Source organism: Callithrix jacchus, chromosome 4 (genome assembly GCF_049354715.1).
Source record: "Callithrix jacchus isolate 240 chromosome 4, calJac240_pri, whole genome shotgun sequence".
Taxonomy (NCBI): Eukaryota; Metazoa; Chordata; class Mammalia; order Primates; family Cebidae; genus Callithrix; species Callithrix jacchus.
Genome location: NC_133505.1, coordinates 39,745,005 through 39,762,400, shown reverse-complemented (window position 1 = coordinate 39,762,400; position 17,396 = coordinate 39,745,005). Strand labels below are relative to the sequence as shown.

At 41.5% G+C, this 17,396-nt stretch overlaps 1 protein-coding gene and 1 long non-coding RNA gene across 4 annotated transcripts in view; one reads left to right on the top strand and one right to left on the bottom strand.

Moving 5' to 3' along the window:
* Positions 1 to 2,160, top strand: part of TSBP1 (testis expressed basic protein 1) — a 51,611-nt gene extending 49,451 nt beyond the window's left edge. The window contains 3 exon segments of the mRNA XM_054254668.2: positions 848 to 1,668; positions 1,670 to 1,846; positions 1,848 to 2,160. Coding sequence (XP_054110643.2) covers positions 848 to 1,668; positions 1,670 to 1,846; positions 1,848 to 1,928 — 1,079 coding nt within the window. The 3' untranslated portion in view covers positions 1,929 to 2,160.
* Positions 1 to 17,396, bottom strand: part of LOC144582107 (uncharacterized) — a 133,681-nt gene that overhangs the window by 46,742 nt on the left and 69,543 nt on the right. For all 3 annotated transcript variants that reach the window (XR_013534024.1, XR_013534023.1, XR_013534025.1), the window contains exon 3: positions 5,580 to 5,669. This is a non-coding gene — a long non-coding RNA (uncharacterized LOC144582107). The remainder of the gene's footprint in view (positions 1 to 5,579; positions 5,670 to 17,396) is intronic.

The window sequence follows — 17,396 nt, the reverse complement described above, 5'->3', positions numbered from 1 at the left end:
TCAAATGATTTAATACATAAAGTGCTCAGAACAGTGAGCACTTGGTATGTGGTGAGCACTTAATAATTATCAGCTCGTACTTTGTTAGTTTTCCATAATAAGATATGCTTTTATTCAATATTGAAATCATATTTGTTTCCTTTTTCTATTGACAAATATAATTATTACTTCCTCCCACAATTTTTCCTCAAAATAAATTCTATTTCTTTTCAGAATACATCCTCTGTCAGCCACTAAGCACTATTCATTAGCCATAATCCACTGAACAAATATCAGTTCATTTACAGTATATTTTACCTTTTCTCTCATTAGTCTTCAAATTATTGAAAATAGTCCAGAATTTTGGGCCGGGCGCGGTGGCTCAAGCCTGTAATCCCAGCACTTTGGGAGGCCGAGGCGGGTGGATCACGAGGTCAACAGATCGAGACCATCCTGGTCAACATGGTGAAACCCCGTCTCTACTAAAGATACAAAAAAAATTAGCTGGGCATGGTGGCGCGTGCCTGTAGTCCCAGCTACTCGGGAGGCTGAGGCAGGAGAATTGCCTGAACCCAGGAGGCGGAGATTGCGGTGAGCCGAGATCGCGCCATTGCACTCCAGCCTGGGTAACAGGAGCGAAACTCCGTCTCAAAAAAAAAAAAAAAAAAAAAAAAGAAAATAGTCCAGAATTTTATCGATACTTTCATGATTTTATGTATAGAGAGCCATCATTTTAGATAACCTGAGATTCAGAAAAATTTCAGTTTGTCAGCTTTAAGACAGAAAAAGAAACCAGTGTCAAGAGAAAAAATAGAAATAAAGAGAAAATACTTGATACCTAAATCATGCCCTTTTGTTGTATGCCCAGTTATATTGCCAGGTTACATGGATGAAGAACTTGCAAAAAAATCATCTTCCAAAATCCAGATTCTAAAAAGTGGAGACACTGCAAGGTCTCAGAACAGCCAAGAGGAAAACAAGGAAGCACTAAAGAATGACATCATATTTATGAATTCTGTTGAATGCTTGATAGCAACAAACATAAAGGAGCCAAAAAGAGAAGAAAAAGGCACCAATTTAGAGAAAAACAAGACAGGAATGAAAGTCAAGGTAGACAGTGACACTGGAATACCAAAAAGACAGAAAATCCAACTAAAAAACAGTGAGATGAGTGTACCAAAAGGACAGGGAGCCCAAATAAAGAAGAATGAGTCAGGGGTACCAAAAGGACAAGAAGTCCAGGTAAAGAAGAGCGGGCCAGTTGTACTGAAAGAACAGGAAGTCCAAGTGGAGAAGAGTGAGATGGGTGTACCAAGAAGACCGGAGTCCCAAGTGAAGAAGAGTGAGGCAGGTGTGCAGGAAGCCCAGGTAGAGAAGAGGGAGGCAAATGTATCAAAAGGAGAGGAAGCCCAAGAAAAGAAGAGTGAGTTGCAGATACCAAAAGGACAAGAAGGCCACGTAGAGAAGAGTGAGGCAGATGTGCCAAAGAAACAGGAGGTCCCAGAAAAGAAGAGTGAGACAGGTGTACTGAAAGGACCAGAATTCCAAGTAAAGGACACTGAAGTGAGTGCACCAAAAGGACCGGAACCCCAAGTGATGAGCACTGAGGTGAGTGTACCAAAAGGACCGGAACCCCAAGTAAAGAAGAGCGAGTTGGGTGTACTAAAAGGACAGGAAGCCCAAGAAAGAAAAGGAGAGTTTTGAAGATAAAGGAAATAATGGTAAAGAAAAGGAAAGACATGCAGAGAAAGATCCAGATAAAGAAGAAAAAGGTAATAAAAACACAAAAGATGATGAAGGAAAAGGCAAAGTTAAAGGAAAGAGAGAATCAGAAATCAATGACGAAAAATCAAAAGACTCGAAAAGGGCAAAGGCAAGTAAAGGAAGGAAGTAAGACAAAAAAGTGGAAGAATAAGGATAAAGTGTTTAAAGGCCTACAAGACAAGTGATTATTATGATTTCCATCCTCCAGATGCAAACTATATCCCAGCCATTGCCTAAACAGATTATAATTATAAAATCCCTTTCATCTTCATATCACAGTTTCTGCTCTTTAGAAACTTTTAAATCTCTCAGCCACAAACCTCAGTTTCCAAATATTTGTTTTGTAACTTAATACATATGTGATTCAGTCAAGAAAGACTGGATACTTTCTCAAGTAAAACATTTTAATTAAATAAATATATAGTAATTTCCTTCGACAAGTATGTCTATGATAGCCTCCCCAGCCAATAACTCCTCATGGCAAGCCTAATGTTTGCAAGGCGCTGGTATAGCAATAAGGGGTGTGCAGAAAACACAAGTCAGAGTTCCTGTGATCAAGCAGCTTATAACATATATAGTCATCACTGTATACATGGCAATTTTTTTAAGTAGAATCTAAATTACAAAAGAATAGTTTAGATGGACAACATAATCCACGGTGGGATGAGAAAGTGAAGGTGGTAACTTCATGGGAAGGGAATAGTGGTATACAGCGTATCACAGCAGATAAATAAGATGGAGATGTGCTGGCCGGGCGCGGTGGCTCAAGCCTGTAATCCCAGCACTTTGGGAGGCCAAGGTGGGTGGATCACGAGGTCAACAGATCGAGACCATCCCGGTCAACATGGTGGAACCCCGTCTCTACTAAAAATACAAAAATTAGCTGGGTATGGTGGCGTGTGCCTTTTCAGGCAACTGGAAGCATTCTATAATATTTAAGAGGCAGAGTGAGATGAATAAGGTGGTATCATTTTAAAAATAGTTACTCTTGTGATTGTGAAAAATAAGATGAAAACAAGAAACATCATAGGTAGTAAATCTAATTAAGAAGTACTTGGAGTAAGTAAATGGAAAAAGAATAAATAGAAGAAAATTCAAAGAAGAATTACTACTTCATGACTGACTGCATAAGAGTAAGGAAAAGAGAAAAACACATTGGTTTCAAAACTTTTGAAACTAGGTAGCAAACAAACTAGGAGATCATTATTGGACAGGGAGGGAATAACAAATTGTTGTTTTAGGGGAATAAGCAATAATATTTGTCATTCAAGAGAGATCTGGAGTTAGAAGAATACAGGTTACAATTGAAGCCATTAGCATGAGTTCTTCAAAGGAGAAAATACAGGACTTAGCAAAAGCAGAAGTCCAAGGACTGAGTGTTAGATACAATACACTGAAGAAATTTAACTAAGGGATAGGAAGACAGAAGGAAAACCTGCATCATGGAATGTTTCAATAATCAAGGAAGATTCTAGTTTTGAGGAAAAATGGGGGATTAAAGGATAGCTGAGACTTCAAGGAAAATACGGACTGAAAGAACACTGTCGTTGCTCTTTGGAGATGACTAATGAACTTGGAAAGAGCCCTTTCCAAAGAAAAGTGAGGAGAAGGAAGCTAAGCAGCAAGAATATAGAGATACAAATAAGTAGTTGTGGGATGTGTCTTTCAAACATCCAAGAGAGTTAATTTATTTTAGTCTATTTTAAAAGAATCATTTTTAGAAATTTCATTTTTATGCCATTCTATTCTGTGCTGGTTTGTCCACACCCTGAATATTACATTCAGTTCTATCATGGGATGTGGATAAACGAAATGCCTTCAGGAGAGAAAGACTCAAGTGAACAGGAAGTTGCAGAATTCCCTGGGAAAACAAACATGGGGAAACAATGAGCCTTACTTTCAAATAGGTGAAAGTTCATAAAGGATTAGAATGTTTTGTACAGCCCAAAAATAGATCAGTGAATGGAAGGTACAAAGTAAAAATTTTATCTTAGAAATAAGGACAAGTGGAGGCCCAAAGAGTTTAAGCAAGAGTTTAAGGTTCATTCAGTGAGAATGCTGCAGAGGAGAGCCTCCAGAAACCGCTGGGTAATTAGAATAAATTATCTTTATGGTCCCTTCCAAACAGGCTTCCCGAGAGTCTGTAATTCTAATTATCAAATTCTTTGAACTAACTAGATGTCTTCCAGTTTCATACTGATCTGCTGAAAGAGTAGCTCCACAATTTCTAGCACAGTCTAATCCACTGGATGGCTGTCTACTGTGATCTCACAGCCCTAAAATGGATAAGTTCATTTTAGAAGTCACAGAATCCTCAGGACTTTGATCAGCTGCATAGATTTAGCAAAACTGAGTTGCCAGAAAGAGAGAGAGAGAAAAGAGGACGGAGGACAGATATTGAACATGGATTGTTATATTGTAAATTGCTTCTGTCATCTGTAGAAAATACACATTTAGAGATTTTATCAGCCTTAGTTGGCATACCTCTTGCACACATTATGCCATTATCAGGAAAAATTTTTGACCAGAAAGATTTTCACATAGTTAAAAGTATTAGATTTTTGTCATTCTCATGTCATTTTTTTTTTTCTATAGCTCTCTCTGGTCCATCTGACAGCTAACTAGTAGGTGTTTTGTTTTGTTTTGTTTTTTCTCACTCTTCACCCAGGCTGGAGGGCAGTGGCTGATCTTGGCTCACTACAACCTCCTCCTCCTGGATTCAATCAATTCTCATGTCTCAGCCTCTTGAGTAGCTGGGATTACAGGCATGTATTTTTTAGTAGAGACGGGGTTTCACCATGTTGGCCAGGCTGGTTTCAAATCCCGACCTCAGGTGATCCACTGCCTTGGCCTCCCAAAGTGCAGGGATTACAGGCAGGAGCCACTGTGCCTGGCCACCACTAGGTTTTATAAGGGTATGACTAATGCAACTTCTCTCGGATTTCTGGTAAGAAGCAGTGACCCTGTCAAGGCAATTACTAAAAAAACAGTAGATATGCTTCATCAACCCAGCTCAGCTGACTCTGTATCTGTGTGTATGTCTCACTGAAGCAAGAATTCAGAAGAAAAAGATTCATAGAAACCTCTCTGTATCCAGGGAACATCACACACCAGGGACTGTTGAGGGGTAGGGGGTTAGGAGAGGGATAGCATTGGAAGCAATACCTAATGTAGATGATGGGGTGATTGATGCAGCCAACCACCATGGCACATGTATACCTATATAACAAACCTGCATGTTCCACACATGTACCCTAGAATTTAAAGTACAAAAAAAAGGAAGGAAGAAGGAAGGAAGAAGGAAGGAAGGAAGGAAGGAAGGAAGGAAGGAAGGAAGGAAGGAAGGAAGGAAGGAGGGAAGGAGGGAGGGAGGGAGGGAGGGAGGGAGGGAGGGAGGGAGGGAGGGAGGAAGGAAGGAAGGAAGGAAGGAAGGAAGGAAGGAAGGAAGGAAGGAAGGAAGGAAGGAAAAGAGAAAGAAGAAAGAAAGAAGGAAGGAAGGAAACCTCTTCTCCATAACTTCTAACTTGGGGTCAAAACATTTGCACTCCCACTAGGTCTTCCAAGGCAAGTAAATCATACGATAGAATACTCCAACTATAAAAATTTTGTGAACCATTTTCTAAAGGCCACTGAAAAACAGACCAGTTTAAAACCATACTTCACCCTCCTGTCAGGATACAGATGTGGAAATCTTAAAGGACCCTAAAAAAAGGAAGGGAAAAATGACAGCTATCAAAATGACACCATGTTTAACAAAATGATGAAAGTTTTAAGAAAATGCATCAATATGTACTCCTAAGATAGTTGTAATATAAAATTAGGAAAGTGAAACTTACCTTAAGAAATCAATAGTGGTAAATTTTGTTTTGCAAATTAGCGAATACAAATGGCAATGGTCCCGGTCACAGGAACGAATGGAAGTCATACTATTAATCGTTTCACATTTAGGAGCAGAACATAGGAAAGAAAAGCAGAAAGGTGAGTTTAGAGATAATGAAGCTGAATGAGAAATACAAAATATTAGGAAACAAACAATTTATGTAAAATCAGTTAATGTGGCTCCTATCCCAATTAAAGATTCCCTGAGTTAGTGCATGAAAAATGCAATTTTCCGCCACCTGCGCAGCAACTCACGCCTGTAATCCCAGCACTTTGGGAGGCCAAGGCCAATATTATACTATACATCTACAATATCAAAACTGTACAGTACTAAAAAAAAAACAGATTCATACATCAATGGAAATTATAATACAGAAAAAGACCCACACAAGTGTTCCCAACTGATTTTTTGACAAAGATGCAAGAGCAATTAAATGAAGAAAGAGTAGAAGTTTCTATAGATAATATTGGAATAAATGGGCTTCCACTGGACCAAAAAAAAAAAAAATTGCCAGGCACAGTGGCATAAACCTGTAGTCCCAACTAGCCAGGATTCCAAGGAGCAAGGAGTACTTGAGCCCAAGAATTGAAGACCAGCCTGATAGACATAGCAAGACCCCATCTAAAAAAAATTAAAAAGGGAAAAATATTTGAAGAGAAACTTCATCAAAGGAGAGATATAGATACAAATAAGCAAATGAAAAGATATTCAACATCACTAGACATCAGAAACAGGCAAATCTAAACATAATGAGGCAGAACTACAGAGCTACAAGAAGGGCTAAAATAAAAAGCACACTACCAAGTGTTGGCAAAAATTGGAGAAACTGAATCTCTTATACATTGCTGGTAGAATGTTAAAGGTTATCTAAACCCTGGAAAACAGTTTTTTATAAAGTAAAAAATACACTTACCACATACAATCTAGCTACCACCATATTCTTGAATATTACAAATAAAATATTCCACACAAAAACCCATAGGAGAGTATTCATAGCAGCTTTATTAGTAATAAACTACAACTGGAAACAATACAAATGTCCTTCAGTGGGCAAATGGGTAACAAGCAGTGGCACATCCGTATAATGGAATACTTAGCCACAAAAAGGAACAAACTACAGTAAACTTGGATGGACCCCACAGATACTATGCTGAGTTTGAAAAATCAATCTCAAAAGGTTTCATGCTGTAGGATTCTATATCAACTCTTGAAATTACATAATTATAGTGATGGAGAACAGATCAGTAATAGTCAAGAGAGAAAGTTGGGGGAGGCTGGGTGTGGTGACTGAGGCCTATAATCCCAACACTTTGGAAGGCCTCAGCAATAGAATTGCCCAGGAGCAGATCACCGAGAAGGATCACATTACTGCAGTCCTACCTAGTCAACAGAGACCTTATCTCAAAAGAAAGAAAAAAGAAACAAATTTTCAGCACCCTATGTCCTCTTTTTGTGGAATTCCAATCATAGGAATGCTGGGAGTTCAAGACCAGCCTTTGGCAACATAGTGAGACCTCATCTCTACAAAACAAACAAATATATACGTACATACATACATACATATACTTACATACATACACAATACATACATGCATGCATACATATACTTACATGCATACACAATACATACATACATACATATACATACATACATAATACATGCATACATACATAATACATGCATACATATACTTACATACATACACAATGCATACATACATGCATACATATACTTACATACATACACAATACATGCATATACTTACATACATACATAATACATACATACATACATATACTTACATACACAATACATACATACATACACACATATACTTACATACATACATATACTTACATACATACATAATACACATACATACATATACTTACATACATACACAATACATACATACATACACATACGGGTTGGGGGAAGGTCTGACTAAAAAGATACAGCACAAGGGATTCTTTGTGGGGTCGAAACTATTTTGTATCTTAACTGTAATGGTGCTTTCCTAAACTTCTATGGGTGATAAAGTTTCGTAGCACTGAGACAGGAATAACACGGGTGGTTGCAGGAGGAGAGAAAATTCCAGGCAGTAGTTTCACATGACTAGCAAAAGGCAACTGTTGAAATAACTGCAGAAGCTATGGCTGATAAGACCCTGAAAAAACGGTGTGGACCAAGCTGGCTAAGAGCTGCTGGACCCAATATGGTGCTGGATCTGACCTAGGTTTCACCTAGGACCTCATTATATGCTCATTAGCATACAAATCCCACACCCACCAGTGCCCTGACAGTTCCCAGAACAGCCATATTTGGTGTAAAAATGGGTGGTACCACAGTTCCAAGGAATCTCCACTTTTTCCGGGAATCTTCATGAATATTCCTGGTTAAGGGAACCCATAAAGGTGGCACCCCAAGCCCCCTCGTGCCTGACTCTCCTGAGTACGTCCGCACTGCCCTTTCTTCCTGGAGTGTGCACTTTGCACTTTGCGTTAATCTCCGTACTTCCGCTGACTTCCTACTCCTCCTTGAATGCCCTCGAATCCCTCTCCTGACGGTGCAAGAGCCTGGACACTGGCCGGCGGAGCTAAGGTGCGGATGGCACTTGGGGACCTCATCCTGCCCACCGGTATCTCTATAGACCCCCAAAAAAGCGTGTAAAAACTGGTGAGATGTGAAGGAGGCCTGTAGCTCACTGAATAGCGTTGTATCAGTGTCAATGTACCGGTTTTGCAAATGTATGTGATTATGTAAGATGTTACCACTGGGGGAAAACGGGTGAATGATACACTGTTTTAAAACTACACTATTTTTGCAATTTCCTGTGTCTTAAATCAATTAAAAAAAAAAAAAAAAAAAAAAACAGTGGGGAAGGAAAAAAGGAAAGAGAACAGGAAGGGCCCCAAAAGGGATATCACACCTGTGTTCTGGGAGAAAGTAAAAGTCAAAAAAGCATTGCATTTAGTTCAGGTTTCAGCCAAACCGCGAGATCCCACGTTGTTTAAGAGGCAGGCGGAGAAAGGGACCCTGTCGCTTTGGAAGAGGCGGAGAAAATGGCTTTCTTCCTTGGGACTCCGCCCTTGAGGAATTTCCCTTTTGAAGCAGCGCGGTGGTGACTGGGGCCGAAAGGCCGGCAACCCGGAGGCGGCCTCCTAGACGCCAGGCGGAGACACCGAGGGCGGCGCGGCGGTGACTGGGGCCGAAAGGCCGGCAACCCGGAGGCGGCCTCCTAGACGCCAGGCGGAGACAAGGAGGGCGGCGCGGCCGGGAGGCGGGACCCGGGCCTGAATACCAGGCGTGCGCGGCTTCGAGGCCCCTTTCCCGGCTCCCCAGCGACGGCTGAGTGCCTTCCCCCCGCCTTTCCCGACCACCCCTTCCCCTCCGCAGTTCCCCTTCACACCCCTTCCCCTCCGCAGTTCCCCTTCACACCCCTTCCCCTCCGCAGTTCCCCTTCACACCCCTTCCCCTCCGCAGTTCCCCTTCACACCCCTTCCCCTCCGCAGTTCCCCTTCACACCCCTTCCCCTCCGCAGTTCCCCTTCACACACCTTCTCCCCTCGGGCTTCCCCCTCACGCGCCTCCACCCCTCACGGCTCCCCTTCAGCCTCCTTCTCCCCGCACGGTTCCCCCTGGAACCTCTTCTCTGGTCTCACTTCCCCCTGACAAGCCTTATTCCCTCCTGATTCCCCCTCAAGCGCCCTCCCCTCTCAAATCTCCCCCAGGTTCCTTCTCTCCCTCGCATTTCCCTCCGCATTTTTCTACCTCTCCTAGTCCCACCTTCCCCAGCACGCCAGCACGTCTCACCCTAAATCTTCTCCCCACTCCCCTCAACCCCCTGACCCCCACATCCCCTGACCCCCTCTTCCCGCAGGCTCTACCTTTCTGCCCCTCCACACACCCCCACTTCTCAAACACAAAACACCCAGCCTCCTCTCACCCAGCCCTGCCTATTCACTCCCCGACCCACCCCACCCCATCGTCCTCTCCCTCCGCATCTTCCCTCTCCCCAGGAGCCCTTCCCCGCCTTCCTCCTCACTTCCCCACCCCGTCACTCCCTCCTCCCTCTCCCTCCCCTCTGTCTCCTTGCTCCGTCTCCTCCCTTTCACTGTGCTAGGTTTTGTGGTAGGAAGAGAAGAGTGATTATACCTGAGGAATAGAAGGTATAACTCCCGCCCCAAACACTGCTAAAATCACTCCGGAAAGAAATAATCAGGCAGACGGGGAATAGGAAACAACCATAGACTGTAATGCTTTTCTGGAAAATTGGTGGAAGGCAGAGCTGATGAAGGTGGAACCTATTGTGCACCCAAAGAAATGCTGCCGAGAAGGAAAACCACTGTTTACACAGAGCCCCAAATTTCTAGAAATGGAAAGCTGAAAACTAAGACAGTCTAGGATAAGAGGGTAAAGCTGGAAAAGGTGGACTGATTGAAAAATCTGTGTAAGAAGGAGTTAGGGCTGAGATCTTTTCCTTATTCTTGGTCTGCACGTCCATTAACCTAACTCCCCCCCCCCCCCCCGCCTTACCATTCTTGACTTCAAACAAGAATCAGTAAACTTTTTCTATAAAGGGACAAAATATTGGCGGAGCACAGTGTCTCTCACCTGTAATCCCAGCACTTTGGGAGGCCAAGGTGGGTGGATCACCTGAGGTCAGGAGTTTGAGACCAGCTTGACCAATATAGTGAAACCCCATCTCTGCTAAAACACAAAATTAGCTGGTGTAATCGCACTATTGCACTCCAGCCTGAAAAACAAGAGTGAAACACTGTCTCCAAAATATAATAAATAATATAATATAATATAATATAATGAATATAATAGGCCAGATATTTATTTTGGCTTTGTAGGTCCCTATTGGCTCTATCACAACTACTCAACCCTGCCTTATAGCACAAAAGCAGCCATAGACAATATATAAATGAATGAAGAACATGGCTATGTTCCAATAAAGCTTTATTTATGGACACTTAAATTCAAATTTCATGTAATTTTCACGTCACAAAATATTACGTGACATTTTACATGAAATGTAAAAATCATTCTTAGCTCATGGGCCATACAAAAACAAGTGGCGGACTGGATTTGGCCCATTGAGTAGTAGTTTGCCCATCCCTGTCTTAAAGAGTAAAACTGTTAATAAACCAGGAATAAAGTCGGGCACAGTGACTCACATCTGCAATCCGCGGATCACCTGAGGTCAGGAGTTTGACACCAGCCTGGCCGACATGGTGAAACCTCGTCTCTACTAAAAATACAAAATGGTGATGCTTGCCTGTAATCCCAGCTACTACTCAGGAGGCTAAGGCAGGAGAATCACTTGAACCCTGGAAGCAGAGGTTGCAGTGAGCTGAGACCATGCCATTGCACTCCAGCCTGGGCAAAAAGAATGAAACTCCGTCTCAAAAAATAAATAAACCAACAAACCAGGAATCAAAGGGAACTTCTTTAACCTGATAAAGGGTATCTATTTTTTTTATTCTAAAACATATCTTCCAAAAAGAGAAACTTGGGATGCATTCTCATTAAAATTATGAAGAAGATGAGGAGACTACCATCATCACTTTTATTCCACATTGTATTTTGTTCATTACCAGGATAATGAAATATGAAAAAGAAGCCAAAAGATTGGAAAGGAAGACAAAACTGTCAGCATTGACAGAGGATATGATTACACCATAGAATCTAAAGACAAATGAATCTAAGAACAAATTACTATAAATAATAGGAAAGTTTAACGAAGTAGCTGATATAAACCCAATCCTCTATTTTCACATTTTTTATTTTCCTATTGCCTATGTTTTTATCTTTTTGTTATACTTGCTGGGATATTTCTGTTCCTTTTCCTCCCCAAACCTTTATTAAACACTTATTCTGAGCTCTCATATTTTAAGTTTCCAGGAGCTCTTATTTTTTAATCCTTGTTTAAGTATCTTGTTCTTTCATAGATGTGAAACCTGCTTTTATTTCTTTGAAGACATTGATTATAGCTCTTTTTTAAAGTTTCTTCTGCATTGTCGCTGTTCTTCCAGTTCTTCCGTGTTTTGAACTCTACTTTTGTTATTGAATACTTTCTTTGCATTTCAATCAGACTTAGAGGTCCCTTCTGAAACCTTACAAATTAGCATCTCACTCTCCAACCCAAACTCAACATCTTTGCAGCTCTAGTGCTCTAGAGTTCCCTTCCTTTCTTTGACCTCACTGGTACCTTCAGGCACTTCACCCTTCTGTGTCCAGTCAGCTTCCTTCCCTTACTGACTGCATTACCTGAAACTTTCCGGCCTAAACCATGATCAGTCAATTCAGTTGCACTGACAATGCAAACATCCCCTTACTAGATCAGATTAACTCTGCCCTCTCAGTTGTCAGAAGATTAAAAAGCCTGTGTGTTAGACTCTCAATTCTTCATCTCCATGTTCCTCTGAGCCTCCAACATGCTCACTTAAGCATGTCCTTCTTCTATTGACCAAGGCAGCTTTTGCAGACCTTCAGGCATATTCTTAAACTACTTTCTAGTCCTCATTCTTAGCAGAGGATCATGCCTTACATCCTTCCATCCTTCTCTCATATCTCAGTGAAAGTGGTATTCCTCCTTCCATACACATTTTCCATACAGATTTTCTCCCTTCACCTGTGCTCTAGCCTAGTGAGTCTCAAACTTGCGCATGCATTAAAATCACCTGGGGCATTCCTAAAGCCCCACTCTCACAGATTCTAATTCACTATATCTGGGATAAAGTCTAACAATTTTGTACTACAACTCAGGTACTAAACCCAATAAATAAGGTGCTTATTTTTTCTTTGATGCTATTGTCCTTAATTATTTTCCTAGTTCTAGAAGACACTATCTGTCTTACGGCCTGCTGAAATTATGGCCATCCCCCTACCTCTTAAAAAGACATTATTATTTTGAATATTTCTTACACAGAGAAAAAATTCATAACTCACAACTTTATCAATTTCCCCAGAGATCTATCCTCACATCCTCCTCTCATATCTCAGCGGAAGTGCTCTCGCCAAGTGATTTTCAAACTTGAGCATGCATCCAAATTACCTGGTGCATTGCTAAAGCCCCAGTTCCACAGTTTCTAATTCACCGCATCTGGGATGAAGTCTAACTATTTGCATTACTAACAAGCTTCCAGGTGATGCCAGTGCTACCCATTTGTAGACCATCCTTTGGGTATCCTGTTCTAGATTCCATCATCTCCTGTCTCCCAGAAACCCTTGCTTCATCTTCAGCCTCTGTCCTGTTTCCTATGCCCATACCTTACTTGCCCCTCAAACACAGTCAAGACTCTCCAATCTTAAAAAAAAAAAAAAACCTTTCAGAATATTCAGAATATATCATCCTATCGTGCACATTTTCTTTATAACCAAGTTTTCTGGAGGAATCATGTACATACCCTTTACTTCCTATCGCACTTTGCAATTTGATTTCTATTCCAACTAAAGTACCAAAACAACTCCTAAACCCAGTAAACAAGGTGCTTATTTTCTTGATGCTGCTTGGCCTTCTTTTACTAGTTCTAGAACATACTACATGTCTTATGGCCTGCTAAAATTAAGGCCATCCCCCTACTTCTTGAAAAAAACATTATGATTTTGTATCTTTCTAACCACAGCGCAGATGATACAGAACTAACAAAATACAGTTTCTTCCCCCTTTATTTTTTATTAAATGCAGTGCAAAGTAAATCTAAATATTAACCACACTGTCTTGCCTTTTCCCAGAGGTAGGAAGCCTTTTATGATTCAAACTATCCTGTGCCTTGAAGCCTCCTGCCTCCCCATGTAATGGTCCTCATTGTCCCTGGAAAGCTCCTCTCCCTTAAGTGATGATGTTCCCAAGGTTCTGACCTGTTGTCCTTTTGCTCTCACTCTCTACCTGGGCCATATCTTCCACCCCATGGCTTAGCCCCAATAATACGACTGCCGCCTTGATTTTGTCTAGCCTTGCAAAACCTTTGACTAATTTAGGCCAAATACATTTTGAAGATGTTATTTGATTTTATTAATAATCTTTAAAACTGTCTTTATTTACCAAAGATCACTGAAGTCACATGAACTAAAAGGCATTAAAATTTCTATTTATCTGATAAAATGTTTGAGTGCTTATTTTTATATAAGCCAAATTACAGCTTTTTCATGTATTTTGGTAGTGAAAATATCACAAATACACAGAAATACAAACAGAAGCAGATTTTATAGATTTGTAAGATTCTTCATGTGCCAGTTTTTAAAGTTTCTCTTCCTCATTTTGGATAGTATCTTGATTACCTGTTCCCTGCCCTAAATAATTATCAGCTATGCCACTCCAAATCTGCATTTCTAAAGGGACAATTCTTAGGTGAAATGAAATAGAGAATTCATATTTTACTTAAACCAAGGAAAAATGATATGAGTAAAAGTTCAGTTAAGATGTCCAGTAATCCACAAGAAGAGAAAATGAAATACCCCATGTTCTCACTCATAGGCGGGTGATGAACAATGAGAACACATGGACACAGGGAGGGGAGTACTACACACTGGGGTCTATTGGGGGGAATAGGGGAGGGATGGCGGGGGGGGAGTTGGGGAGAGAGAGCATGGGGAGAAATGCCAGATATGGGTGAAGGGGAGGAAGGCAGCAAATCACACAACCACATGTGTACCTATGCAACTATCTTGCATGTTCTTCACATGTACCCCAAAACCTAAAATGCAATTTAAAAAAAAAAAAAAAGATGTCCAGGAAGCTGTATGTGGCAGCTCATACCTGTAATCCCAGCACTTAGGGAGGTCAAGGCAGGAGGACTGCTTGAGCCTACAAGCTCAAGACCAGCCTGGCCAACATGGCAAGACTCCATCTCTACAAAAAAATACAATAATTAGTTGGGTGTAGTGGCATAGCCTGTGGTCTCAGCTGCTCAGGAAGCTGAGATAGGAAGATTGCTTGAGCCAGGAGCTCAAGACTGTAGTAAGCTATGTTCTCACCACTGCATTCCAGCCTGGGTGACAGAGCAAGACCCTGTCTCAAAAAAAGAAAAAGAAAACAGGTGATTAGGAAAAGCAAACACACTTAGCCATCGAATTTTTTTTCAAGATGTTAGTTTCTTAATTGAATTACTAGCTTTAGGGTGCAACTCTTTAAGAACAGGGCCAGGAAAGCACACAGTTCCTGGTGCCTAATAAGCAGGCACAGCTGGAAGGCAAAACAGATCTCCCAAAGTTAAGGATCCCACTTGTACACTGAATCCTGGGTCCTCAAAAGAGGAGAACACCACAGGACAAGACAGTGCAATGCTTTTACAGCGCATTTCACTGCAAGGACATTCCCCTGAGGCTGGTGGGCAACCCAATGGCAATCAGTCTATTCCATAATCACCCAGTCCTCCATGGGAGTCTTATCCCTCATTTCATACCTTCTTGGTGCCCCAAAGCATGCTTTTCTTATCTAACTGTGCAAAAACAAGCAGTACCACCCTGTAGTAATAACTACTCACTGTAAACAACTGCCAATGGCCATTTCTAAAAGTATATTTCTCTCCTAGCTAGTCAACAGAATTCAGTTGATTAGGAAGTTTTTACAGAGAGAGCATAGGCTTTAAAACAATATCTGTACACATATATCCTAAATCAGTTTTAATTAATTTGACTTTAACTGCAGAGCTCTTGAAGAAAATTCTTTCAGATCTCTTATTACCAGTTTTTAGTTGGGAAAAACAGCTGATATTTCTGGCTTTTGAACTCCACCAAGGATAACCTTCCATCTGAAACCAGTGAGTCTTAACTAGGGTTATGACTTAACCACAGATGCATATCTCCAAAGAGATGGCAAGCAGTTTTTACAAGATCTAGAATCACCCCAAAGGTAGCTCAGAGAAAGGGATATTCAAGACAGGAAATCAGAAACTTTCTATCAATAAACGGCAAAAAGTCCCACAAATACCAAGCCAGAAAGGACGTATTTCCTGAGCTGGGAAGTAATCCCAGGCCACCAGGGTGAAAGGGCAGAGACTTAGGTACTGAACTAAAGCATAGGGTGGTTGCCAGTGTTCTTCCAAGAAGCAATCTAGAGCAGTCATTTCCAGCTTGCAAATGATTTTAACTGGTCAAGAGAATTTTTAAGGCCAGCCATGACACTGTTATTTAACTTTTCTTCAATTGTTTTGGATAAGAGATCTCTAAAATCCTTTTTCTTTCAATGGTGTATGTGCTTAATTCCCATAGAGACTCAAATTAAAGGCCTTTTTTAAATCCTGGATGGTAATTTTCCAGGTTTTTGCCATATAAGCAAGAGGTATTCCTAGAAAGTGTATAAAGGAGGCATCCCCAAGTATTCCCCCTCAGAAATGGGTTTAAGATAGCAAAACACTGGGCTGGGCGTGGTGGCTCACGCCTGTAATCCCAGCACTTTGGGAGGCCGAGGCGGGTGGATCACGAGGTCGAGAAATGGTCAACATGGTCAACATGGTGAAACCCCGTCTCTACTAAAAATACAAAAAATTAGCTGGGCATGGTGGCGCATGCCTGTAATCCCAGCTACTCAGGAGACTTAGGCAGGAGAATTGCCTGAACCCAGGAGGCGGAGGTTGCAGTGAGCCGAGATTGCACCATTGCACTCCAGCCTGGGTAACAAGAGCTAAACTCTGTCTCAAAAAAAAAGATAGCAAAACACAACAAAAGTCGTATAAAAATAGGATTTGTTTTTGTTGTTGTTGTTCTAATAAATCCAACCAGCAGAGATGGAACCTTTTAAGAAAAAACTCACCTAAGGGCTCAACACATTGGGAATGAAGAGCGTGCTAACGTGTCTCAGACTCCCAATCCTTTCAGACCAGCCACCTGACTTGAGCCCAAAAATTCCCACCCTCCAGATGGCAGAGATCAAGAGAGAGTTCCCCCACATGGTTACCAAGTCAAGCTCTCAACCACATGAAACAAGACAAGAGGGAAATCTCATCCAGTTTTTGTTTCAGGGACCTGCAGCAAAGTTTGTAACTGACCAGTCTGCAGGGCTGGCTTGAAAAGCAGGCTTATAGGATCCTAGGCCTGTATTCTAGCCTATGGTATCCTTCTCCATGACAGAATGACACAAAAAGGCAAAGACAAAGGAAGGTGGCCAAAAAAAGGTGATTTCTGAGAAGGGGCCGAACATCATGAATATTTATAGTTCAAAGTACCAAAAGTACACGAGATTCACTACAGCCTAAGACTAGTCACACAAATCTTCTTCCCTATTAATCAAAACTTTGCAGAGGAGACAGCGATTTTTATTGTTCACTCAACTCATTTGCAGAGAGAGAGAAAGGCCAGAGGCTAGCTGGTAAGAAATTAGGTTTTTACCACCTTGTCACGTTTCTGGCTTCCCTTTCTCTGCTGCTTCCAGAAGAGAAGAGTGGCTTTTGATGATCCTGCTTGCTGCACCATAGCTATGGGGGCCAAGCCACATTACAAAAGAACGATTTATTCCTTTTCTTTTCATGGAACCACAAGCAAAAGCCTCCCAGTTTGCAAGAGGCAGCCCAACAGGCTATGTGGGGGAACTAAATTAACATTTCCTATTCCGGCCAGAGGTATATACACATGTCAAAACACCGACACTAGTCACTCTGCTCAGTGTCCAAGTGTCAACCTGACAAGACTCTAACTTGCCCCCATTGGCCTCTATCTCAGTCTCCTCCAGAATATAAATTTCATGGAGGCTGGGCATATTAAGAAAGCCTGGCAGGCCAGGCACAGTGGCTCACGCCTGTAATCCTAGCACTTTGGGAGGCCGAGG